Source organism: Heloderma suspectum, chromosome 6 (assembly GCF_057233095.1).
Source record: "Heloderma suspectum isolate Gila_16-S chromosome 6, 16-S_ref, whole genome shotgun sequence".
NCBI classification, from domain to species: Eukaryota; Metazoa; Chordata; class Lepidosauria; order Squamata; family Helodermatidae; genus Heloderma; species Heloderma suspectum.
In genome coordinates, this window is record NC_139463.1 from 9,462,054 (window position 1) to 9,479,879 (window position 17,826).

Below are 17,826 nucleotides of genomic sequence, written 5' to 3' on the forward strand. Positions count from 1 at the left end.
ACAGTTTTAGCTTGGCAGTTCCTACATGGAAACGCCTCTACCCACCCTGTCATTTGACATACTATTACAAGCAAATACCTGTAACCCCTACATGGTGGCATCTCAGCAAAATCAATCTGCGCCCTCTGGAAAGGATAGTAGGCCCATGGTCGCCCTCCTTTTGGAGGAGGGGGTGCCCTGGGAGGGTTGGTTTTCTGGCAAACTTCACAGGTTGCGGCTAGTCGGTGGGCGCATACAGTTAAGCCAGGGGAGACAAACAGCCTCTTGCAATAGTCGATCATGGCTGATGCTCCAGGGTGTCCAAGAGAATGGTGAACTTGCTCTAGAACAACCCTCTGCAGGGTCTGTGGAAGAAGCAGTCTTCCATCTGTCATCTGGATCCATCCGTCATCACAGGGACTTATTCCGTGTTCTTGTGCCATTCGTAACTCAGCAGGGGAGTATGTGGGGCGCTCTTTTCTTTTGGGTAGAATGAGGAATGTTCCTTGGATTCCCTCTCTGGCTGCTCTTTTTGCGGCCTCATCTGCCTTCTGATTTCCCTGTCTCCATTTTTCCTCTTTTTCTTTCCCATGGGCTCGGACGTGGACAACAGCTACTTGTGAGGGTAGCTGGAGGGCATCCAGAAGATCCACTATTAGGCCGCCATTAGCCACTGGAGATCCGTTTGCTGTAAGGAATCCCCTCTCTTTCCACAGTTGCCCATGAGCATGCACAACGGCGAAGGCATTTTTGCTATCGGTATAAATATTTACTCGCTTTCCCTTGCTGGCTTGCAGGGCTCTTGTCAGGGCTACCAGTTCAGCGGATTGGGCGGAGAAATGAGGAGGCAGCCTTTCCTCACGCACACTCTCCTCTAGAGTAACGACAGCCGCGCCTGTGTAGCGCCTTCCATCCAGCATATAGCTAGATCCATCTACAAACAGATCTCTGGCTCCCTCTATTGGTTCATCCTCAAGGTCCGGTCGGCCTTTGGTGTCCAGGTCTAATACTTCAAGGCAGTCATGATCTGGGAGTCCTGATCCGTTTGTGCCCAGTAATGTTGGCAGCAGTGTGGCGATATTAAAGCTGGAGCAAGCCTTAAAAGTGAGGTTTTCGTTTGTTAGTAAACCTATTTCATATCGGGAATGCCGGGCTGGGTTGAGAAATTTGCTTCCTCCTCCTGATCCCAAAATTTGTGGCACTCCATGCGGCACCCAAATTTCAATGGGTCCTCCCATTGTCAATTTCTCCGCTTCAGCGCAAACCAGAGCCGTTGCCGCTACTGCCCTCAGGCAACTTGGCCATCCTCGCGCTACGACATCTAGGACCTTGGAGTAATATCCCACTGGTCTCCAAGAGGGCCCTTTTCGCTGGCAAAGCACTCCCGAAGCTATGCCCTTATTTTCATGCACATAAAGTCTAAATGGCCGGCTGGGATTTGGTATGGCTAGAGCAGGTGGTGACACAAGAGCAGCTTTAAGACTGAGAAAAGACTTATTCATTTCCTTAGTCCATTTCCATTTATCCAGTCTATCTTTCTGCAGCGCCTCATACAGCGGCCGCGCTGTCTCCCCATAGTTTGCTATCCATAGTCGGCAGAATCCGGTCAGCCCCAGGTAGGCCCTCAATTCGCGGGGGGACTTAGGGACAGGAGTGTCACGGATGACTTCAACTCTTTCTTGCCCTAGGCTCCGAGTCCCCTTAGTTATGTGGTAGCCTAGGAATTTTACAGTTGGTTGGGCCAACTGTACTTTTTCTTTTGACACTTTATATCCCCCCCCTGCTAGATAGTTGAGGAGGGAAACCGTCCCACTCAGGCACGCATTCTTGGCCTTGGCTGAAATCAGGAGGTCGTCACAGTACTGGAGGAGATGCACCTCTGAGTGCTGCTGGACCCAGGGTTCGAGATCCTTTTGGAGCTGCTGGCCAAAGACCACCGGTGAGAGATTCAGCCCCTGAGGGATGACTGTCCATGCTAATTGAACTTTTGACCCCCCCCTGGGCTTTCCCATTCAAAGGCGAACAAAGGCCTTGAATCAGGGTGGAGGGGGATGCTGAAAAAGGCGTCTTTTAGGTCTATGACAGTGAACCAGGCGTGCTCTTCCGGAATTCCTACAAGGAGGGTGTGTGGGTTGGGGACCACAGGATGGGGGGTCTCGATCTGCTGATTAATGAGCCGGAGGTCTTGCACTAAGCGGTAGCCCTTGCCCCCCCCTCCCCTTTTTGGCACAGCGATGATGGGCGTGTTATAGGGAGACATTATCTCAATGAGCCGGCCTTCTTCTCGGAGCTTTGTTATTACTGGTTGTAGGCCCTCCTTTCCTTGGCGGGAAAGGGGATACTGTTTCACATGAACAGGCCTTGCTCCCTCCTTGAGGGGAATTTTGTATGGTGCTGCCGACTTGGCACGAGAGGCCCCTCCAATCCCGGCCCAAGCTAGAGGGTTGACTCTGTTTTCTATTAAGCTCCAGTCCTCGGTGGCCTCTGGGATGGATTCTTCTGCAACCTTCAAAAGGGCCATTTGGTAGTTACTACTCTGCTGTTTAGGGAGCCGTATCTCCATCCTTCCGTCAGGAGTAAAAGCAATCTCAATTTGGAGTTTAGTCAATAAGTCCCTCCCTAGCAATGCCACCGGACAGGAGGGGGTACAGACAAATGCATGTTCTAGGTGTGTTTTCCCAACCTTGGTGAACAGGGGACGAGAGAGGGGCACTTGAGTTGCCCTTCCCTCGACCCCCATTATGGTGGTGAACCCCCCACCTCCCGTTGGGGGCTCACTGAGGGGGAGGACGGACAGGGCGGCCCCTGTGTCCACAAGGGCTTTGTAGGAGTGGCCCCCAACCTTTATTTTGACCATGGGGTCCCGTCTTGCCTCAGAGACGGCTAAGAGGGGGCCGGGCCCCGGTCTGTCCTAATCTCTTTCCTGTTCAAACAGAACTCCCTGCGCTTCTCCCGTATTTTCCCCTCTCTCTTTCTGCTTCAAAGCCTCACAGTCACGCTTCCAGTGCCCCATTTTCTTACAAAAGGCACATTGATCTTTCCCCAGGGGAGATCCTTTCCTTCCCCCTTTCCTCCCCTTCCTAGCTCCCTCCTTGTCAGGTTTAAGAACCGCAGCAAGGAGCTTGGCCTGCCTCTTGTCTTTTTCTTTTCCTTCTTCTTCTTCTCGCCTCTCATAAACCTTTTGAGCTACTTCAACTAAAACTCCTAAGTCAGCTGCCAACCCTCCTTCAACTTTTTGCAACTTCTTTCTGATGTCCTGGCAGCTATTTCCCACGAACTGAGTCGTGAGGATCCTTAAATTATTTGGATCATTCAAGTCAATGTCAGTATATTTAGCGAAGGCTTCCCTCAGCCTTTGGAGGAACACAGCAGGAGGTTCGTTTTTGTCTTGCTTTAGAGTCAGGACTTTTTGCAAATTGGGGGCCCTTCTCGCGGCTTGCTTCATGCCTGCTAAAATGAGTCAAAAATAGTCAGCATGTAAGCGTCTATGTGCCGCTGTGGCCACCCCCCAATTGGGTCGCCCTGTGGGCAGAACCTCCACCGTCTCCTCCTCAGTTGCTTGGGGATTTTCCTCCCTATACTTGGCTCGTGCCCCTGCAAGGATGGTTGGCTTTTGGCTGAGAAAACAGATGTTCAATAGCATTTGTGTATCGTCCCATGTGGGGTTGTGAGTAAGCCTCACATTCTCCATCAGAGACAGGAGTGGCCCGGGATCCTCTTCAAAGGAGGGGTTAAATTGTTTCCAATTATACAAATCAGATGTTGTGAATGGGACATAAACAAACATCGTCCCTTGAGGATGTTGGGCGGTAGGGTTGGGGACTTCTCTGATGGGGAAGGTGAACTTCACCGGTGGTTGGGGGTCCTTTCGCAGGTTGTAGTTAGGTCCCCCTTTTGCCTCTCTCTGTAGGACCTCCAATTTTTCCTCTAGGGAATATAGACGATCTTGGAGAGTGTCCTGGCGTTCAACTAGAGGGGTGGGGTCCTCCGGTACTATTTCATGAGAGGGGTCCTTCTCGGGGGCATCTAACCGCTGGGCGGGCCCCTCAGGAGAGGGTGGTGGTTGCAACGAGCGCCCTGCGACGGCTGTCCCGTAGGGAGGAGGAAGCAGTAGGTCCTCCGGTGCCGTGGCCACGACCCTTTTGACCACCTTGACTTTCCTTTTGACCACCATGGGAAGGGCAAGGGACATGCATTTAACAACCCACGGAGCAGGCCTGCCGCCAAGGGGCACACAAGTTGCCCACAAATCAATATAAGGGAACTGGTCCCAACTTCCCCTCTGTGCTACTATTGTTCGCACATCAGATACCAAGGTTGGGTCAAAAGACCCCTTGGGTGGCCATTTGGGTTCTAATATTGGCCATTCCCGGGTGCAAAAAAAGACAAGACGATCCTTTGTCATCTTAGTTCCATAATCCTGCTTAAAATGTGACCAATTGCGCAAACAACACTCCAAGGGCGTATGGGACTTCTTCGCAGACTTAGATTGGGACCCGCCCATGACGGTGGGAATTTCAGTCAGCAATTCTTGCGCTTCGCCCTCCTCTGACCTAGCCCGTCTCCGGGGTAAGGAAATGCAGATCGGGGCTCCTCACTCGCTTCGCCCGTAGGCGTCTCACACAATCACAAACACACCACCGTCCCGCGTTTATCCCCTGATGTAAGCTGTTTCACTTACCCCAAAAGCCTCTTCTGTCCCGCCCGCAGCTGCGTCCAGCTGCTTTATTGATCCACTGCCGGTGCCTAAAAGGAGTGATCACGTCTCCCTCTTCCTCTGGCGTTGGTCCCCAGGCACTTCTGCCACCACCGTCGTGAGGAGAAGGCAGTATAAAACAACCGCCTGTGGCCACTTCTCCTCCGCGGCCCCTCGGCTCAGCGCGAAGGGGACGCGCCCCGAAGCAGGATCCGAGTCACGGCACCAAATTGTTAGATAAGAAGTCCTTGCTTTCGGTTTAGAAGAAAAGAATGCCAGGCAGGCAGCAGTGGATCCAACACTATTTTATTGAACGTTTTGCAAAACGGGTGCAGAGCAGTCTGGACCCCGAGACACGTGTGCAAAAGCCTTTTATATCATATCGCTTCTATTGTTCTCACCAGTAACCAATGAAACAGTTAGTACATCGGCTCACTAAGTTAATATCCAATAAACAGTCACTATCAGCTTACCAAGCCGTTAGTCATGAGTGCGTCAGTATGATTCCCTTTTTGCTCCGCCTATATTTTCCCGCCACTCGGGCTCTTACGTAACTTGAGACGCCAATGGTTATGGAGTCTCCTTTTTCTAACATCATGTGTCCTCCCTTTTACGGAGGACAGTCCCCTGTTTGAATGTGCCTGCTATTTAAAGAGCTGCCAAGTCCTAGTCTATTTAATGGTTTTTTAATGCATTTGTTTTATTATTGTTTTAACAAAGTTTTATTTATGACTGTAAGCTGCCCTGAGTGCCATTTTCCTTGATAGAATGGTGGCATACAAATCAAATAAATAAATAAGTCCAGTTTAAAGACCAAAACCATATTAGGAAGGGAAGAGCAGGGGGCTTGAACTAGCAACTGGCTGACAGACTGAATGGGCCACCTGGTCACAGTATTATAGGTGACTGAATAGGTGACCAGGTGACTGAATAGGTCACCTGGTCACAGTATTCTGTACTATGAAGAGATGTACTATACTTCCATCTAAATTATCAGAAATATTTCTAAATTTGCATCTACATATATAATTAGCACATGTAGATTTGATGCAAATCCATGTCCTCTTTTGTCCCCTGTTCTGCATTTCCTCTTTTTTGATGATTCATAAATGGCCAACCTAATTAAGGTTAACCTAGAAAGGGCAGGTAATCAGTGATGATGTGGCAATTCAGAAATGGTTCACAGTTTATGCTAAGACTGTGCTTGGAGCATGAATTATGTATTGATGTGCAATTTTTTTAAAACTGGCAACCATATCGGTGCTGTCAGCCTGCCCTTGTCTTAAGGTCAGCAGAGGGAAGCTGTTCTCAAACTACTTGTTATGTGACAAATAGGGCAAGAGCCTTCTCTGTTGTAGCACCCCATTTGTGGAATATCCTCCCCACAGAGCTGTGACTGGCACCAATCTTGCAATCATTTAGGTATCAGGTCAAAATGTTTCTGTTTACCTGGACATTTTAAGTTCGCCAGTCAGTTTTATTACACTTTTACTGCTGTTTAATGTAATTCTGTGACTATTTTATGGTTTTGTGGTTGTATGATATTCACCACCCCAATGTATTTTGATGAAGGGTGGTTTATAAATATCCTAATAAATAAAATAATACATAAAATGTTAGACATATATATTGGGCAACTACATACAGGGATGAGTGTTTTATTATATCCAAGGGATTGAATAGAGAGGTCTCTTTTTCCAATGTGCAAACTGAAAGATTTCCTGAATGATTTCAGAAACTGGGTTTCTCTCTGATAAACCTTTTACGAATCCTTTTGGCAATGTGAAAGTTTGCCAAATTGTTTCCAGTAGGTCTATCCAAGGTCTTGAGAAAAGCAAAAATATATCCCCTACCGCCCCCACCCCAAATTTCTACAAGACCAGTCAGTATTCAGATAAAAAAGCCCTCTGAATTTGAAGGCCATGGTTAAAACATAGCTATTCATAGCCATGGACTTTACTGCCCGCTATCAAACGGTCTTTTGCAGATGAATTATTTCAGCCTTCCCTAGCGTGGTGCCCTAGAGATGTGTTTGACTAGAATTCCAAGCATTCCCCAGCCAGCACAAGGGTCACAAGGTTGGGGAAGGCTGAAAGAGTTGATTTTGATGTTTCTAGGTGGAACAGCTGACCATAACATTGATGCCTGTGTCATAAGTAACAGCCCTGCATCAGCACCCAGCAAATGCTTGTGCTCATGGTCCGGTAGTGGTTACAGTGTTGGACTGGAACTCGGGAGATCCAGGTTCTAGTCTCCACTCAGCCATGAAGTTCACTGGGTGACTTTGGGCCAGTCACTGACTCTCAGCCTAACCTCCCTCACAGGGTTGTGGTAAGGATAAAATGGAGAGGAGGAGGATTATGTAAACTGCCTTGGGGAGGAAAAAAGGTAGGAAATAAGTGTGATAATAAATAAAATACACACACTTTTGTTTGCTCAGAACCATGCCTTCTGTTCTCTAATATTTCCAATGTGCCCCTGACCCCATCACTGCTGGAATTTAATTCTTGTCCTCAGGAAATAAATAGTGGGAGTTATTTTGAAACAGATTTTGGACAGGTAAGATAGATAGGGAGGTGATGGCTGGATTTCAAACTTTTCCACAGGATTCCCAAAGCAGTTGGCATGAACAGCATACATGAAAGTGTTATCCTTGCGCGGGTGTGTATGCATCATGCAAGGAATTCCAATCACATGAACAATTTGCCCTCTGATGTTCCATAACAGAGAAGCCCAGAAAATCAAGGAAGGTTTAAAAAGAAAAACAAAAAACAGCTAGGTTGAACAAGACTGTAAAGCTGTTTTATGGCTAACAGAGTTCAAAGGCTTTCCCATACATTTGAAAGGATTAAAGACTTATTTAATGCATGTCCCTGAACTTTACCGACAAGAATAGATGAAAGTGAATTTAAATAAAGATTTTAGTTGCTTCTTAATTATGCTGTTATTATGCCAGTTTTGGCAAAGTATTCCCCAGACATAAAGTTTTTAAAAATCAACCTTTTAAGACATTAAATTACCCTTTTAGTCTGCCAGCGATGATGATAAATACAGCTCAGTTCAGTCTCATTACCCACTCTGATTCGTGGGCTGGATTAATATTTGGTAAAAACTACCCTCACTATAATCCTGTGGATATGCAAAAAACTATTAATGGCACAAAATTGCAAAATATATCTACCAGGAACTGGGTTTCTGCATAATTAGGGAGTAAGTAATGAAGGGAGTTATTATTTTATGGAGATGTGACTGAACCTCACTGGGTGGAATTAGAGGTGTGTTATCATGTTTTGTGGACCTTACACTTGCTTTGGAAGGTGGTTTTCAAACTTCCCTACATTCAGCTTGCCTGGCCTTGTTTCTATGATGATTTGTTTGCCAAGGGATTTCCGACCATCTGCCATGAAATCCTTGCAGAGGAGTCTGGGATGTGTTCTAGGTTGCGGGGCGGGGGGGGGGGTGTCCTAATTTCCAGCAGACAATCCTGTATTTGAAGGTGTCCTTTGTTTGTTTGTTTGTGATACTGATATACCACTAAATATAATAAAATCCCTAAGCTGTTCACATATAAATATTAAAATCACATTTAAATACAATATTAAAAACAACATTAAAACAATTCCAATCACAATAAAAGCAATACAAGGACCAGTAAGATGGAGTGGCATGAGTAATTTAGTTACAGCCCAGGAAAAGCCTGGGTGAACAAGTGTGTTTCCGGGAGGCATTTGAAAGAGGTGACATTGTCTGCCTCCCAAACTGCACGAGGGAGGGCTTTCCCAAGGGGTGAGTGCTGCTATGGAGAAGACCCGCCATTGAGGCATTGTGTGGCAACATTCCATTAATTTCAGAATTACCAGCAAGGCCTCCTCTGATGAACTTAAAGGTCCCCTGGGTATATATAAGGGAAGGTGGTCTGCTAGGTATCCTGGTCCCAAGTTGTTTAGGGCTTTGCATGACAATAACATGACCTTATACATGGTTCAGTAGCTAATAGGCAGCCACTGCAGTTCTTTTAACACAAATGTTATGTGAGCATAGCTAGGTGTCCCAGTGAATACCTCAGCTGCAGCATTCTGCATTAGCTGTACCTTCTGCACAAGGCAGCCCCATATAGACTGCATTGCAGTAGTCTAGCCATGAGGTTACCAGTGCATGGATGACCACGGCTAGGCTATCCCAATCCAGCTCAAAATCCTTGGATTTTTGTCTTGGAGACTGCAATCCTCCCTGGACTTGGATCCAGATCCTGAGGCTAAGCACACAAAAAACAACTTGACTGTACTCAGAAATGGTGTAATAATTCTGTCCATGACACATTCAGAGACCATGAATAACATTACAAGCAAAGCTTAACGAAACCACAGGGGCTTCTTATGACCAGCTCAGGAACTGGTCACTTGCTATGATGTAGTATTGCCACCTTTAAAAAAAATGCTGGTCCTGCAAGTCTGCCTTTAACAGCAGCTGGGTGGGAACTCAGGAAATTGTTGCCATGAAATGTTTCCCACCATGTCATCTGCATGACATAAAAAGTGCTAAATTTCTGTGTGTTTGGCTGCTCTTAAAGGCACAGGAGCAGGGGCTGTAAAAATACATATATGTGACAATCCTAGTGTGGACTGGTCACTCGCTTGCCATCTTTTTACAGTCAGAGATTCTGTGTCTAACAGGCAGAAATCAACAGGCAACCCTCTTCCCACCGCTTGGTCTCTATGCTGGAAGGAGTTTTGCCTGCAGATCTACACAAACATGTGGTAACCTTATTCAGCTTTTCTCTTCATTTCCTATTAAACATAGTCTCCGTGCTTGTTAACTTTTTTAAAAAGGCCATTCCTGGCCTTAGAAGAAAGCTCAGCCTTTCTCAATTTCATAATGAGCTAAAGATTAACTGCCCATGCTTTGCACTTAATGATGGCGCTTGGGTGTAAGTGGAGCGGAAAAGATAGTATTGCCGCAAGGATTAAAGATACTTGCCAAGGCATCTGTGTGGAGGAGCCATTCTGTATGTTTCCTTAGCAGATTCTGGTCAGGTTTAAACACCCATTTAAAAAAAAGAAAAAAAGAAAAATGAAATCAGATAAGGTTGGGGAGCTTTGGAATTGCTTGGCCTGTCCTTCTGTATGAATTCTGTAAGGCCATCCTTCTGTCAGTTGAGAAAGTCAGAGATGTTTGTGAATGGGGGGATGATCTATGCATCACTCTGAAGCCCTAAATGGCCATGGCCCTGTGTCCTCAAAAACCACCATCTCCCTCCTTTTCAGAGGTGAGATTCAGGGAGACTTGGAGCAGGGCCATTTTGGTAGTTGCACAGACTCTTTGCAGCTCCCTGCCCAAGAAACCCTGCATTCCATGATCCTTCATTCCATGAGGGCTTATGTGGAAATGCTTACCCCTCATATCCTACCATAAATACCCATAAGCAAGTAAACCTGCAGCTAATGCTTATTCTTCCCCCACTTACTCCTGTGTCCATTTCCCTTCCCTTCATCTGTCTCCCCAGTGCTAAACGTTAAATTGAGAGAGTTTTCTCCGGGGTTGGCAAGCTGGTTTTGTTTTCATATTATTGCTGCTGCTTTTATACATTCCCTTTTTGTGGTCAGATTGTTGCTTTTTATTTGAATGCATTGGTAAATGCTTCATTTACGTTGAGTGGAAATGCTTTATAATAATCACTAAATTCCTCTAGATTACCATAGCATTTAGGATTGAGTTGAATGGATGCTGACTCCATTGAAAAGCATTGTGTTTTAGATGATATTCTTATTCTTATTCATACCGTGGCATTTTACTGCTTCATTTAGGATGCAAGATAGATACAGGTTTTTCGCCGTTCAGCTAAACTACATGTGACATTAGCCATGAGCTTAAACAAGCGTGCTTAACGTGGCTGCTTTTATTTTGGAGAAAAAGCAGCTGTAGGGCCTTGCTTTGGGGTGTGCTTTCAATCTGGATCAGGGCCTGATGCCAGTTTGTACTGAAAATCTCTTTCCCTTGACTGCTTTTGCAGTCTAAAGTGATACGATCTGTTCTACCACCTCAGGACACTACCACCTCATTCCTGCCTCATTCTGCTGCATTTATAGACTAGTCCCTAATTCTAGCATCCAAGGATGATCCTCTTCTAGCCGATAGAAAGCACAAGGTTTTCATGCCCAGAACTTAATCTAACAATTCATTTAATAGCTATTGGGCCTCTGCAATGTGCTCTCCTTTCTACGTTCGTTCCAGCCACAAATTGTAGCAAGGTCAGGAACGTTTATTGGTAGACCTTAAAAAAGGGCTGGCAGAGGAGATTGACTGGAAAACTTAGCATCTCCTGGTAGGGATGTTGTGGTTATCTGGCTGGGGCTCGTGGCCAGTGAGAAATTGCTGGCTTGGCCCCCCAGGCACCAGTCCATAGATCTCCGGTGCTTGCCCAACTCAGTGCACACAGAGGCAGGCAAGCACCGGGATCTCCAATGCCTTGCTGAGCCGGAAAATGGCGGCTTGGCCTTTTTCAGAAAGGCTGATTTTATGCAAGTGCTGGCCATAAAGTGACCATGTACACAAGATTACAGGCATAAATGGCCATTTATGCCTGTAATCTTGTGTACATGGTCACTTTATGGCCAGCACTTGCATAAAATCAACCTTTCTGAAAAAGGCCAACCCCCCATTTTTATGCAAAATGGTGGCTCGGTGAGGGTTTGGGTGGTCGTGCGCCGCTCACCAGGCACACGTGAGCCGTGCGCAGCTGGTGGGGGTCCGGTGCATGGCGTGTGACCTGGACCAAGGTAGGTTGCCCATCCCTGTCTCCTGGCTCTCCAGCTGGATTCATCTCCCTCACCACCACTCTGAGCTAAGAAACCCTGCTAAGAAACTGGTAACTTTACAGCAGCACTCCAAAAGGCTGCTCTACTCTAGTTTGTCTCTCCCCTGTCAAGAGCTTACAGCAGGGATCAGGAACATGTGGTCCTCCAGATGTTGTTGGACTGCAACTCCCATCAGGCCTAGCCAGCATAGCCAATGGTGAGGGATGATGGGAGTTGTAGTCCAGCAAAATCTAGAGGGCCACACCTTCTCCATCCCTGCCTTATAGGTTGTTTTTCTGCCTGGGCATGACTGAATTCATGAATATACAAAGCAATGAGTCTGCACTGTCTATTCTCACTAGCAGAGAGGTCAAAAAGAGGATAAAGCTAACAATGTCTACTAGCCATGATGACTATATATTGCCTCCAGTATTGGAGACAGTCATCTCTTTTTTGCCAGCTGCTGGTAGGGATGGCGGAGAATTTCTCCACGAATCTTTGGGAGGCCGAGTGCCAACGCATTCGCCCCCCCAAAAGTGTTGGGGAAATTCTCTGCCAGCCCCCTGCCCCCCCCGATGGGACTTACCTTTGGCAAATGTCCCTCTCGGCGGCGGGTCCCGGCAGCGTTTCGGCGGCGTTTCGGCGGGGGCGGGGGCGGCAGCCGGTCTCCCGACCGGCTGCCGCCGCCGCCATTACAAAACGAAGTAAAAAAGAAAACGTGATAGGCTACGTAACGATTTACGTAGCCTATCACAGCTAGATTTCCAAAGTCAGCCATGATAGGCTACGTAAATCGTCACGTAGCCTATCACGGGTGACTTTGGGGGGAAAAAAAGCGCGTACGTTGAATTGCCCTTATTTTCGCCATAGTCTACGTAATCTTTACGTAGACTACCCCTGTCCAAATAAGGAACGCAAATGGCGGCGCCCATGGGGCGCCACCATTTGCGTACGTGCTTTTTTCCCCCCCAAAGTCACCCGTGATAGGCTACGTGACGATTTACGTAGCCTATCATGGCTGACTTTGGAAATCTAGCTGTGATAGGCTACACAAATCGTTACGTAGCCTATCACGGGTGTGTGTGTTTTGTTTTGTTTTTACTTTTTTTTTCGCGGCCGGGGAGACGGGGCACTCCTCCCCGGCCTGAATTTCGCCGGCGAGGGAAGGGGCACCTCCCCCCCCGGCCTGAATTTCGCCGGCGAGGGATGGGGCACCTCCCCCCCTCACCTGAACTTCAGGGGGAGAACCGAAGCGCCTCGCCCCCACCGCAAAGCAAGCTGCGGGACAAGGTAAGTCCCTTTCGTCCATCCCTAGTTGCTGGGGAATACGAGGAGGAAGGTGCTATGGCACTCATGCTGAACTTGGGGGCTTCCAACAGGTATCTGGTTGGCCACTGTATGAACAGAATGCTGAACAAGATGGAGCTTGGTCTGATCCAGCAGGGCTCTTACATTCGTATGGTCTTTCCCACCCTGCAGTCCTTTTAACTAGAGATGCAGGAAGTGTGGTAGTGGAGCCAGGGCTCATAGAGTCCAAGTGCCAGGACCCTTTTTCGTAGCAGGGATGATGGCGTTGTCTGCTGCCCTGCACAGAACCCCCTGTTTCTTCTGTGTGTAGCTGCAACCCTCACAGTAGCTGGGGGAGAAATGGATTTTCCCAGCAACATTATATTGTTGTGAGCTACCCCTCTTGTGATGCCTAGCATTTTGTGGTGGCTTGACCTTGAATGGGCCATTAAGACCCATTCGCTTTCCAAAAGACCTGCCTGCTGCTGGTGATGAAAACTGCTAGAACTGCTTTGTTGATATGGATTGACACAGCTGCCTGAATTTTTGGACTCTCCTTTAGGGGTGTGGATGTGGGGACTGTCATGAGTGTCTGCACTTCCGAATTGATCACTACAGTATGGGATACAGAAAATTGAACCTGGGACCTTTTGAACCTGCACACAAAAGCGACTGCCATTTTGTGCCTGGAGACCATTCTGATAAGAGTCTGTGGCTACCTGTGGTGCACGCTCTCATATTTTCCCTCCCCTTTATTACCTCTGGTCAAATAGTTCTTGCAGGTTTTTGAAGCACTGCAAAACCCGTTTGAACTTTTTCCTAAAATGCCCCCACCTGACATCCGCTTTTACCACCACCACCATGCTCCCTAAAAAAATGATTTGAGGCAGTGAAGGTGTGGCAAAGCCCCCTTATCAGGGGAGCAAAGATTCTGCTGTGCACATCACATGCAAATATACTCTGACTGGGAGCTGTGGGAAGTGAAAGGGGGGCAGGAAATATTTGGGAAAGTATGCATTCCTTGTAGCTATCCCATGGAATCACCCCTGAATGTTAGAAACCTGTGTTTATCCCCCAAGTAGAAGTTCAAAACCTCATAAAGGCTGATCAGCTGGAGAGCCATGCTTAAGCAGTATCCCCCCTCTCTTCTCTACTGCAAAACAGCCCCACCCAAGAGCATTTGCAGTGGCATATTGCTCCAGTGTAACATGTTATTTAGTCTTAGGTGTCAGGACGATGCTGTAACTTTTCTCTGCATTTTAAACAATCACAGAAAATGCCCAGGAAGTAAGTGTGTGTGTGTGTGTGTGTGTTAGAATGGGTGTGAGTATTTCTCATTACAAGCTGGCAGATAGCTTTGAATTCTTGAGATGCTTTTGCTTAATGCTGGTGACCAGCCGTCGGCATTCAGCGATGTCGGAATTGGGTTTGGGAGAACGGATGTGGATGAATAGCTGCTCAGGCAACGTTTATCTCGCGGCCTCTCATTCATTCACGTGGATGCTATTAAATTTAATGGGAGATCTGTGTATACCTGTCAGAAAAGGACCCGCCCTACGCTGCTTCCCCTCTTTTCTCAATTCCTTCACATGGAACCCTGGCGCTTTACTTTCGGTATCTTCCTCCAAAGCTACAGCAATGCAGCAGGACTTGGGAGTTCCCGCCAGGCAGGGGGCGGACGATGCTTCCCTCTGAAGGGAGAAAGAGTTCAAAGCGCCATCTCTCGGCTGGCCCCACTCGCATGCCCCACCTAGCTCCACCCACCGGCCCTTGCTTGCTTCCCCCTCCGTTCCAGAAGTGCGCTTTCAGCAAATGTCTAGTAGGGAAACAAACTGCTTCTCAGGTTGTTCATGTCTGCCAGAGAGCTTGAACTGTCCAGGTAAATTTCAAAACATCAGTGAGCTACAGCTGTGAAACAAAGCTTCTTAGCAACAATGCTAGGATTCTTTTTGCATTGCATTGAAAAATTCGGTAGCCTTGTTCAAACATTCTTTTATGGTTGATTCATCTACACCAGCCTTCCCCAACCTGGTATTCCCGCAGATCTGCTGGATTGCAAACTCCCATCATCCTCATCCATCATGGCCAATGGGCATGCTAGCTGGGGATGATGGGAGTTCACATTCCAACACATCTGGAGGGGACCAGGTTGGGGATCTACACTCTCCCAGGTAGACCTCTGGGGCCTTATCCTCCTTCATTAATACTAGGGCAAGCAATGCCTAAAGCCAGAGTAATTGATCATAATCATGGCAATAGGGTCCTTAACTCAAGTGGCTGGAATACCCATCCTGTAACTTTTTGCACCCCAAAGTAACAAGCAATGGGTTCAGCCTTCTCCAACCTGATGTCCTCCAGGTGTTTTGGTCAGCAACTCCCATCAGCCAGAGCCAGTATAGCCAATGGTCAGGAATCCTGGGAGTTGTTGTTGAAAACATCTAGAGGGAAACAGGTTGGGGAAGGCTGCCTTAAAGAGTTTTCAGGTGAGATGTCATTGCCTGGGGTTTTATGGGATGGGGGGAATCCTCACAGACTTCAGCCATATGCGGTTGCACCATGGGGAAGGAGTTTCCATGCTGCTGGGTGAGCAGGTGTGGAGGGGCTTCTAGTGACTTGCAGCCAAAGATTTAGCTGGTTTTTGATGATGGAAGCAGAAGGGCCGGAGCTCTATGGTAGAGCAGATGCTTTGCATGCAGAAGGTCCCAGCTTCAGTCTCCAGCAACTCCAGGTAGGTCTGGGAAAGACTCCTGCCTGAAACCCTGGAGAGCCGCTGCCAGTCAGTGTATACTGAGCTAGATGGACTTGGTTGGCATAAGGCAGCTTCCTATGATATGTGAAAACTTTCTCCTTCCAGGCCTTTACAGCTGTTGCTCCCAAGAACTCTTCCTCTCTCCCAGTATTCCTCCCACTTCTCCCTTGTTTTCTCTTTCCTCCATTCCTCTGAACCACCTTTTCCTCCAAGCCTGTATTCTGAGACCCTCTGCTTAACCTATCTTCTTGGGCTGCTGCCTCCCCCTTTCCTTTCCTAAGCCCTTGCTTCTTCTACCCCACTTTCCTTCACTTGGCCCTTTCTAGCTACCAAGTCCCTTTCTAGGATCCAAGGCATTTGGTCAATAGCAGCTACAGATCCCTTTGCTTGTCCCACCCCTTTATGACAGTGGGACACAGGCGGACAGCTCAGCCCTAGTCACTGCCAGAGGAGGTGGGGTTTTGATCAACAACAACAACAATAATAATAATACATGCATTTTAAAAAGGCTCAGAACCCTTCCTGATCCTCCTCGCTGGCTAAAACTGAATAGTCAAGAGCGACATCTTTTATTATCCAGGCTTGGCAAATGATGCCGCAAGCTCCTTCCTGGCATTTTACTGAATATTGAGATTAATGTTAAATTTCTTTTTATAAAAAGATGAAAAAACACCTTTCTGCAATCAAACAAAACACAGTGTTTCTTTCTTGTCTGCTGCAATGCACAAATCTGAGTGGGCAGATTGGATTTTTATGTCCTACCATGAAAGTGGTCTTCCTATGTAAAGTGAAAACTCCTAACTTATGAGAGAGAAAACTACTAACGTTCCCAGCCTGACATTTGTGGTTAACGATTCAGTGGTGTTTCACCTCAATTTTTGCCCCCCACCCAGCTCACCTTACATCTGTCTTTGCAGCCGCCATTTTGGACGACCCAATGGAGTGCAGCAGAGGGGAACGACTGTCCATCACGCTGGCCAGGAATCGGATCAATCGAGCTCCAGAGAGGGCTGGGAAAGCCAAAGTGGAGGTGGACATTTTCGAGCTGCTGAGAGATAGTGAATATGAGACAGCCGAGACTAGTACGTACATCTCTGGGGACTGGGTTGTGAGGAGCATTTAATTTCTAGGAATGTTTAAAAGATGATGTTGCTCATCTGTTAGTGAAGGGGTGGGCAACCTATATTTTTGATGAGGGCCACATTCACTTGCAGGTAATTTGTTGCAGTGGTGAGCAGGTCCAAAGCCGGGATGGGGTGTGGCCAGAGCCAAAAGGGGGAGGTGGATTGCCCCCTTTCTCTTTCTACCACTCTCTCCTCTCTCTCTTTCTGCCACCCCTTTCACTCTCTCTGTCTCTCTCTCTGTCTCTCTGTCTCTGTCTCTCTCGCTCTCTCTTGCTTTTCCTTCCTTTGCAGTGGGCTGCCAGGAAATGGACAGATTGCTCTTGCCAGAGGTCTGAACTGATTGCTTTCAGAGGGCTGTTGAAATGAGGCAGAAGCCTGCATTCAGCCCTAGGGTAGGGATGGGAGAACTCACTGAGGTCCAAGTCGCTTGCTGGACCCCCACCAGCCACCCGCCCCTGCTTGCAGTGAGTCGCTGGGTGGTCCGTGAGCACCTGGGGAGCAGTGCATGGCCACCCAATCCCTCGCTGAGCTGCCATTTTTCATAAAAATGCCATTTTGGCCTTTTCCGTGAAGGCCGATTTCACAGAAACGGCAGTCGCAAAGCAGCCATTTAATCTTAAGCCATTAAGATTAAAGGCGTAAATGGCCATTTATGTCTGAAATCTTGCATAAATGGTTGCTTTATGGCTGCCATTTGCATAAACACAGCCTTGACAAAAATGGCTGAGCCACCATTTTGCAGCTCGGTGAGGGACTGAGGATCCCCATGCTTGCCCGACTTGGCACGTGCTGAGTCGAGCAAGCACGGGAATCTGCTGACTGGCATCTGGGGGGCTGAGTCGGCAATTTCTTGCTGGGCCTCGAGCCCCAGCCAGACACCCACGACATTCCTACCCTAGGGCTACAGGTTGCCTTCTCCTGGGCTAGTGGAAACACCCGCTTCTGAACTAAGAACCCTAACCCTGAGCCCTTATGCATTTAGACTCTCTAGCTCTGTGTAGATGTCCTATTACTGTTGTTGTTGTTTCTGTTATTATATTTTGTTTTTATCTGCTCTTCCTCCAAGGAGCTCAGGGTTATATACATGTTTTTTCTGGCCCCTCCCTGCTTTCTAACTTATCTTCACACCAATTCTGTGAGACAGCTTAGGCTGAGAGATGATGACTGGTGCAGGGCCACCTGTGTGCTTCATGGAGG

General features: G+C 47.6%; 1 protein-coding gene across 1 annotated transcript in view; it reads left to right on the plus strand.

Moving 5' to 3' along the window:
* GRIK4 (glutamate ionotropic receptor kainate type subunit 4) overlaps positions 1–17,826 on the plus strand; it is a 445,828-nt gene that overhangs the window by 209,824 nt on the left and 218,178 nt on the right. Inside the window, exon 5 of the mRNA XM_084807214.1 lies at positions 16,423–16,587. Coding sequence (XP_084663340.1) covers positions 16,423–16,587 — 165 coding nt within the window. The remainder of the gene's footprint in view (positions 1–16,422; positions 16,588–17,826) is intronic.